Source organism: Quercus lobata, chromosome 10, assembly GCF_001633185.2.
Source record: "Quercus lobata isolate SW786 chromosome 10, ValleyOak3.0 Primary Assembly, whole genome shotgun sequence".
Classification (NCBI taxonomy): Eukaryota; Viridiplantae; Streptophyta; class Magnoliopsida; order Fagales; family Fagaceae; genus Quercus; species Quercus lobata.
Window position 1 is genome coordinate 41487807 of NC_044913.1, and position 9739 is coordinate 41497545.

The 9739-nt window shown below is 37.4% G+C and overlaps 1 protein-coding gene and 1 pseudogene across 1 annotated transcript; both read right to left on the reverse strand.

Annotated features, from left to right (window-relative positions):
* Positions 1–657: 657 nt before the first annotated feature.
* LOC115964766 lies at positions 658–2727 on the reverse strand (annotated as a pseudogene).
* A 2601-nt stretch (positions 2728–5328) lies between these two features.
* Positions 5329–9298, reverse strand: LOC115962419 (RNA polymerase II transcriptional coactivator KIWI-like). Its single transcript, XM_031081258.1, has 4 exons — positions 9047–9298; positions 8824–8929; positions 5693–5715; positions 5329–5618 (listed from the first exon to the last, which is right to left on the reverse strand). Exons 1-4 carry the CDS (start codon positions 9206–9208, stop codon positions 5559–5561), a joined length of 351 nt encoding a protein of 116 aa, XP_030937118.1. The 5' UTR covers positions 9209–9298; the 3' UTR covers positions 5329–5558.
* Positions 9299–9739: the final 441 nt, after the last annotated feature.

Here is a 9739-nt window from a genome sequence, read left to right on the forward strand (position 1 = left end):
TGATATGTTAATTATTCTCTATTTTATTGGGTGAATTTCACTTCTTTTTTTCTTGGTTTGCTTTGGCTCCTAATCTTGAGCCCGCTTTTCTTGACCTCAAACTTGCCTTTTTCTTGGGGTCCTTGCCTTTTCCAAATACTTAGGAGATAGGCCTTGCCCTTTTTTGCGTCAAGAATTCAAAAAAAGTTTTGAACTAATTCACTAAGAATAAAATATTCTCATAATTATCTATTCATACAATATGCCTTTTGAATTCTAAAAACTCGAGAGTTGCGGGAGGAAAAGGGTAGAAATTAAGGAGCAAAAATTAGGGGTGTTCATTTTATTAGAACCGATCACAACATAATCCCTTGGCATTACTCTTTTTGAGTAAAAACACAGCTGACAAGGAAACCACAGAAAAGCTCCAAAGGTGCAAGCAAGAATGAATCGTACCTTTGCCCTCTCAATGTGAATCTCTCTGATCAGAGAGCTAACACATCTTTCACCACTTTTTGGACAGTGGCAAATTGGTGAACTTTCATTCAGTGATACATTTTTTGAAAAGGGGTAGAAATAGAGAGTTGAGCTCTCTCAAGCAGGTTCTTTCTTTTATGAATATATTTGACTAGTTACCAGCAAGGCAAATCAATGAAACTTGAACCTAACAGCATACATTCAACTTGACAGTAGTGTACTACCCTTTGCTTTCAACTTGGACTCTAGACCAAAAAACTTCAATTCGGACACCACCAAGTTTCAGGTCTTCTTCTTCATATGCTCAATTAGCATTTCATCATAGACAATCATATTGGCTTCTGTTAAAAGTTTGTGGTCTCCCAAATTCAAAAAAACCTTCCTTGCCTCCTCTATTGTCCCATTCTTATATATGCTAGAGATGATAGTAGAGTAAATAACCTCATCAGGAGGACAACCCTATTGCGTCATTTCATTCAGTTGCTCAATCACCTTCTCAGCACCACTTGATTTACAGGCATGGATAACGGAAAGTGTATACTTAAACTCCATAGGGCCACTCGTAACATTGGCTAAGCAATTGCTAACAAGCGTCATAGCAGCATCAATGTCTTTGGTATTGCAGAGCCCTTTAACAAGAGCACAATAAGCAGCAACAGAAGGAACCAAAGACATTTCCATGATTTTATTATAACACAAACATGCTTTTTTAATATCAACAAGCTTAACAAAAAAATTCAATTGCAATACTATAAGTCAATGAGTCAGGTTCAAAATCTGATTCCTTTACTTCATCAAAGAGTGATATCACCTTTTTGAACTCCCCCTTCTTGTGAAGTGCCCCCAAAAGAATATTGTATATGGAAACACTACAATAACCTCTTTTTTTCAATTCCTCAAACACTTAGATAGCCATCATTGTCCTCTCCTCCTTCCCAACCACGAAAGCAAAGAACTTCGAAAGATCATCAATGACACAAAATCCTAATTTTTCCATTTGGGTTAACAATTTACAAAACTCATCCATCCTTCCCATCTCTGCATACAAAACCAAAATTGGATTCACAGTCACAAACTCTGGCTCAAGACCCTCCTGAATTGAGACCTGAAAAACCTTATAAGCCTTATCAACTCACTTCACACCACACAAACCTTTGATAATCAAATTATAAATCCCCAAATCAACTCTATACCCAGAATCCACCAAATCCTTCAACAAACCACAAGCAATGCCCACTTTCCCATCTGCCACAAATGCCTCAACCAATGATCCATATATCGCCCTATCAATCAAACACCTTTTCTCCTTCATCTCCCTAAACAACTCATACCCTTTCTCCACCCTCCCACATTTACACAACACGGTAACCAAAGTAGTATACACCATTGTGTCCGGCTCCACCTTATCCTTCTTCAACCCTCAAACACCCATCCAAATTCCCTGCTTCAACCAACACCCTCACCATCGCCGTGTACACAAACACATCCGGCGTACACAAATTCTCCCTCATTTTACTCAAAACCTTCAACATTTCATCAATTCTCTCAACTTTGCACAACCCTTTAATCAAAACCATAAAAGTAACACTCTTTTCAACCAAACCATCATTCCTAAAATCATCATAAACCGAAACCACCAAATCCACATACCCATTTCTCATCAAAGCATTAATGATCCTATCATACAAAAAAACCCAAGGCTTGACATTGAATTTCTTCATCTTCTGATACACCTAGAAAACCCGAAGGGGCCGATTGGCGTCAGAGTGGAATCGGATAAGGATTTCGAACTGTTTTTCGGTGGGGGGTTTGTTTTGGGAGATCATGAGTTCGGGCAGTTGATCGGCGGAGCGGAAACGGTTAGAGTGGTTGTGGCAATAGGCAAAGGCATTGTAGGAAGCGAAAGTGTGGTGGAAGCCTTTTTTTTTGGAGGCCTAGTGGAAGAACTTGGACACAGTAGTGTTTGTTGAGGTCGGAGACGATGGGTGGGCCCCAGTGGTTTTGGTTTTTGCGGAATGAGTCGATGATGTATCGGGCGATCGGGGAGAGGCAGATGAAGGAGGAGGAGGAGGGTGAAGAGTTTTTGGTGGTGTTGGTGGGGGGAGAATGTTGTGGGTCCCAGTGGTGGAGATTGAATGATTGGGGATTGGGGGGAGGTAAGGGTTTATGGAGGGAGAGGGATTGGCGGTTGGAGAAGAGGCCACCGCAGACGGTGGGGCGGTGTTGGGAGGGTTTACGGTGGCCGTAGAAGAAGTAGAATTTATTTTTTTGGTTTTAGTTTTAGGGTTTGGGAATTGGGGGCTGAGGGTGAGGGAGAGGAGGCATTTCTATGTTTTGTTTTTTCTTCTTTCATTGATTTCTTTCACCACAACTCATCAGCTTCCAACTTCTTTTAACACTCTGTTTGTTTCGACGTAAAAAATTTTACATGTAACCATTCGCAAGAGAAAATTTTCAAGTGTTTGGATTGACCTCAATACTAGAAAATGCAAATACAAACCAACAACCACCAACCACCACAAACCCAATCACCACAGTCACCACAAGCCACCTAAATCACAAATCAGAGAGAAAAAATCAACAAAAGCCAACCAACCACCACAGCTCGCCCAACCACCACTACCCACAAACCCACCCAACCACCCATAGCAACCCTTAAGCCATCCTAGAAACCCAGATCGTGAAGGAACAAAAAACCCACTCACTCTTAGCGATTCCAGATCAGAGATCTTAGCAGTGGCGTTTGTAGCATTCAAAACCAGATCCAACCAACGAGCAACGGTGATAAGGCTCACCTCGGGCCTCTCATGACGACTTCTCCAATGACAAAACATACCGAAATCTGATGGTGGTGCCACCAGAATGGAGGTGAAGGGCGGCGAAGGGTGCTGGCGGAGTGGAGGCAGAGAGTGGCCGGTGGGTGTTGTTGCTGGTTTGGGCTAGTGTAAGAGAGGATGAGTAAAGTATGAGAAAGGGAGAGACTCGGGTGTGAGGCTGTGAGATTTTTGTAAAATATTTTACACTTGTTTTTTTGGTAAAATATTTTACAAGTTTTTAACAATAAAGTTTTAGTCAAAGGAAAATATTTTACAACTTTGACTATATTTTACATGCAATCAAACACTTGAAAATGGGAAAATATTTTACGGAAAATATTTTACATCGAAACAAATAGAGCGTAAGTGACCCAAGTTACACTTTTATGTCGTTGCTGACTTACTGGTTGGGCACTTGGGTTGTGTTTTAAACACACAACACAAGAGTCAAATCTTAGACTCACTTTGGTGTTTTGTTTGGGGATTTCAGTTGCTATTTTTTTTTTTTTTTTAGAGCAATTTTAGTTGATACTTGGCTGTAAAACTTTGTCTCAACTGGTCTTTTGAAATTATACAGGAAAAAACCTAGACTTTTGAGTTTGCTGTGAGTGTAAGTCTTATTCATCAAGAAAAGTTATGCATTAAAAAAAAAAAAAGAAAAAACATTTCTTCTAAGAAAGCATTATTTCGTAACTACATTTTTGTAGTTCTTTGAAGCTATTAAGAAAGCATGATTATTAGAGCTAACAGATATGCATGCAAAACATGACTATTGGTAATAAACTAATAATATTATATCCGAGTCCCGGGTAATCTTTGTTTTTTTTTTTTTTTTTTGGTTAATGGGAGTTGATCTTTGTATTTGGTAGACTGAAATTAGCTATTGCTGGTATAGTTGGTTCGAATTATAAAAGTCAAATCTTTATTTTTCTTTTATAAAAAGACTAAAATTTCATTAAACAAAAAGAAAATAAATTACACTAGTTGAAATAACAAAGACTTCATTCTAAGAAACATACTGCTCAACACCTAAAGCGTATTTTGTTTGCTAACAAATGAGTCGGGTGTTCTGCAGGAATTCTTTATATTATTATTTTTTTGAGCATATTGTATACTCTTATTAATGGGAGCCAGACATTGTATAACTCATTAATCTTTTTTTTTTTTTCTTTTTTTGATTAAAAAAAATTGAGGTTCGCTAGGTTACGCTAGCCCCCGGATAAGGCGCTAGAATTGGACTTATGTGTGAGCCAACTCGTTTGGATGCCCACCAACGGACTCCTGCTAACAGCGGGACTCATACCTAGTTAGGTTAGACGAAACGTCCGAGCCTTACCAACTAAACCAAGCCCCCGTTAGCTTATAACTCATTAACTGTACCATGCATCCATATTCTTTTAGGCCAACTATGAATTTTCAACATATTAATTAGTCTTTCACCATATCATTCTTCATCATTCCATTCTATTCAGAGCCCCCCTCTATTATTTCCATAATTAAGATGTTATCACCAATCTACTTGCCATGCAATTGTCTATAACTACTATAGAATTGCATTGTTACAAGATAAGCTAAATTTAAAATTTTTGTCATATATTTTTAGAACATTTATCTCACAAAATATGAAAAATGCATGACACAAAACGAATATGCAAAAATAAAAATCATTACCAAAAACCAATTTGGCAAGATATAATGTCAAACTAAAAGATATAACAAATTCCCATTAAAAAGTGAACATACTAGGACCTTTTTTTGGTAATGGGAGTGTCCAAAACTCTCTTTAAAAACCTAACTATTCTTTCATTGGGTATAATCACTATTCCACACACCGAGTATTACAAGAAGGGATCCCATGGGAGTAGACCCAAGTTGCTGTCTAAGACTCTAAATATTTCAAACCTAAGGCCTTATAGATCTCGTGAGACCTTTGGAACCACCAGACCAACCCCTTAAGGTTGTATGGACATCTAATAAATCATGAGATTGTAATAGCCTGAATTCCCAAGAATCCAAATAATGTTTAAACACTAATTAAACTTTTTAAACTTACTCCTTCAACCATTAAACATAGATAAACTATTCATTGAACTAGTTGATTAAGTAATTACATACATCAGTCAAAGGTTCACTTTCATTACATCCAACCGTAAAGTTGGCAACCACAATCCAAGTTATCATCCCCGGGCAAGCACAAAACATCAATACTTCATCCAAAGTTTCTGGTCGCCAAAAACAAAAGAACCCTACAGGCTAACATTTTCTCCTAATATCAACAAAACCCCCCTAAGAACTCTCATTAACAGCCTTGTCAATTTCTTCAACATGATCTCGGAGTACATTCCACTGCACAAGAAAGAATCAATGAGTGAATTGCCTTCATAAACCACTAAACTAAGCAAAAGCAAAGTGACACATACCTGATCCATGGTAAGTGAGATTCCTGAAAACAAGTACAAGAACATCAATTTGGGTCATAGTTTTTTTAACAGGAAAACACAAAAGTACTTAAGACAACTCACAACTTATTAAAAAGAGACATAATGTGACAAAGCCCATTTGAAAGGAAGATGTGTTATGAAAATGCCTTTTTTAACTCAAAGTATTTTTTTTCCTTGCTTTACAAGCAATCTTAAATTTTATTAGGCTCTCCAAAAGAGAGAAATATGTATTTCCTAGATGCTAATCATGTGTAAAACAATTTGGGATAGTAAAAAAAGTGTCGTTATTTCTTGATTAATTTTAATGAATACTTGCCTCAAGAGTAAAAAACCGACCAAAACACACATCAGTCACAAATCCCAATCACTAAAAGAAAACAAAACAAAAAGGAACAACCCTAAATTAAGATTGGCTACTCACAAGGTTTGTGACTTTTTCATAGAAAGCAAGTTATAATTATAGGCTGACATTGTCATTCTACAGGGTCAGGTGACAAGATGAAATACCTGACTTAATATTTTTTTTCCCCCTGAAAACTAATAAAATTAATTGGAAGAAATATGGAAAGACACAACCCATGATGAAAATGGGAAGTACACTAGAGGGATGAAAGAAAAATGATACTCCCCCCAACCCCTACCCTGTGAAAACAACATTGAAGTCCCAATAACTGAGTCCAATTAGAGGAAGTCAACAAAGAAATACTAGGGTGCTCCTTGCCAACTCAATGTATGAATTCAAAACCTGACGCTATTGGATTGGAGTCTAGGGGTGTGTTTGTTTTGGGTTAAAAATCACTTCCAGAAATGCTTTTCCGGAAATGGGGGTGTTTGGTTGGTCCGGAAAATTCTATTTTCCGGAAATTGATTTCCATTGACCGAAAAAAAAATGGCTTTGACGACGGAAATCATTTTACACTTTCATTTTCACTTCAAAGTATTTCCGGAAAAAGAGAGAGAGAGAGAGAGAGAGAGCAAGCGCGCGAGAGAGGAAGAACCGACGACCGCAACCGAGATCGCGATCTAGTCCGACGACCGTGCGCGAGAGAGGAAGATCCGAGATTGCGATCGGCGCGGTGCTTCGAGAGATCGCAATCGACGCTTCGCGAGATCACACCGTCGATCGGTCGTCGAACTGGATTTGTCATCGTTGATGATTTTTTTTTCTGGGTTGTGGCTTGTATTTTTCTGGATTTGTCTTTTCCTTCTTCTTTTCCAAACACCAGAAAATATTTTTCGGAAAATTTTTTGAAAAACAACCAAACACATGGAAACATTTTCCTTTCCGGAAAATAGCATTTCCGGAAAATGAAATATTTTCCGGAAATGCTTTTACACGAACCAAACACAGCCTAAAATGGAAAGTAGAAATAAAGGCAAATGCCTTAAGAATGAAAAAATAAATTAAAAAATTAAAAAGATCTGTATACTTTCATGATAATTATTGATCAGAACCAGCAGTGCTCTCCTCCAAGATTAAGCTAGAGTTGAGCAATACTGTGAAATGCTCAGGAGATATAGATACTGAAAGTTCAATGTACTACAATATGTGCTGGAAGATGGTAAGCTTGATTGAATGTAAAAAAACTGATACATCATGATACAATAGAAGTTTTCATGGTCTCTGTAATTGGTTTACTATTTTTATTTATAAATTTTCCAAGATATGTAATACGAGAGAGGTTTTTAAACATATAAGAATTGGTGCCAAGGAACAACATACTACCAACATCGGTAAATGTTGAGATCAAAAGGAGGGTCATAAGCAGCAAACACAAACTTGAGTCCAGGCTAACCGACAAACACAAACTTGAGTCCAGACTAACCAACAAGAAAATGCTAAACTGCCTTCAAAACCCCGAACAAACCCAAGTCGAAACTAACACCAAGCTGCAAAGGGCACCTACCACATAGAACAAGAACAAAGCAAGAAAGCAGCAAAATAAAGCCAGACCCACAACTCAACCTACAGAAGCAAAACCATACCTAACATTAAAATACAACAGCTACTTGAGCAGCACATCTAAAAGAATTCTCCAAATTCAGAAAAGAATTCTATTCCAAGATGAAATCCTGAATTTCTTCTTAGCTGGTACTCTTCCTCAAACATCTTGCACAATTGAGTTAACTATTTCTACAATTCTGCTTCAGTTCCATCTCTCCCATTATGTATTGTCGCAATCCTATCTGTCCAAATATGATAAATTTAAACAACCCAAGCAAATTTACTTAATAGAATTTGCAAACTATCATCCTTAAGGTTGTTCAACCAATTTAGCTCATCACTTCAGCTGTCAACCTGCCTATGAGCCTCCCACAACAACATTTGATCAAAATTTCCCTCCACATTCTCCTGGTAACAGAACATTAAAAAGATATGATCTCTTGATTACATTTTGTTTATACCAAAAAAAAAAAAAAAAAAAAAAAAAAACCCACAGCATGTCACCATTCTAACCCCATGTAGCCATTCTATCCCTTGTGACTAATTGATCTTTAATGGTCACAGAAGGCCAAGCCTATTGCCCATTACACAATCTGATAAAGTCATTCTAACATTATTAGAAAAGGATTGTAATTCAGAAGTGATGTTTTATACAGGATGTCTCCTAGGCAAAAGTAAGTGATAGATGGCACTCTAAAATAGGGTTGGCTCAACAGATACCTTTTTTTTTTCAATAAGTCAATTGTTACAGCAAGTGAGCTCTCTTTGTAAAGGAGGTCAAGTAATTCTACTGAGCTACAAGACTCCATTTTGTTCACCAAATTAACACCAGTTACCACAACTTGATGAAGTGGTCGGCCGTCAGTGATGAACAATTACTTCCACATGAACCCAACACTTTTTCTCCACCACTCACAATCAAGCATCTCAAAGTTATGGCACAGAGGCTGTGTCCCTATACTTTCTACTAAATTAAGAGAAAACCCATCACACAAAACAGTATTGAAAACCCTAAGCAGTACCCAAATTTATAGGAAAGCATATAAAAGTGTCAATCTGGACATAAATAACCAACAGTAACAAACAAACAGAATCCAACACAAACCCAATTCAACAAAACCAAATATTGAAACATGAATCCTAAAATAATAATTAAAAAAGGGACCTTTTTTGCCAGGGAGTTGCTTGCCATCTTTGTTGTAATACTCACGAATGTCCACAACAACCTTGCCTTGCCAAGTCCTCACCGTCACTCTCCTATTCCTCGATATCTAAACAAACACATTATTTCAAAAACAAAAGCAATTTAGATTACAAACCCTAGAAATATATACATAAATAGAAACAAAGATACGAACGTAGAGAGAAAGAGAGAAAGAGATAGGGACCTCGCAAACGACGATGTTGTCAGCAGAGTCATCGTCAGAGTCCTTCTTAGAGTTGGAGTTGGAGTTGAAGGTTCTCTTCTTTGGGGGCGCTTGGCCTTCAAACTCGCCTTCCGATGCGTACTCCTCCTCCTCCTTTCTCTTTCCCCTAAACCCCGAAGCCATTTCTATCACTCTCTCTCTCTTTCTCTTCTTCTGATTCTTTCTCTCTCTCTCTCTCGGTGTTTCTCTTTCGCTCTGTGTGAAGAAATGGAAAATGAAATAAAATTATCAGATATTTTACTTTATAAAAAGTAATAAATGGCGGAAACCCAACCCAACCCTCGAAAATTAAATCGAAACCTTTTTGCGCCAATTAAACCTAACTATCGACTTTGGACTTTTTGTTTGTTTCCAACTCAATGTTGGGTTTGGGCTTAAAAACCCAAATATTTGTAACTAGTCGCTAACTCGTAATGTATACGGAAACTACTTATTTGTGAGTTAAACTAAAATAATTTTATAATTTTTTCTCTTTCTCTCTCTCGGTGTTTCTCTTTCGCTCTGTGTGAAGAAATGGAAAATGAAATAAAATTATCAGATATTTTACTTTATAAAAAGTAATAAATGGCAGAAACCCAACCCAACCCTCGAAAATTAAATCGAAACCTTTTTGCGCCAATTAAACCTAACTATCGACTTTGGGCTTTTTGTTTG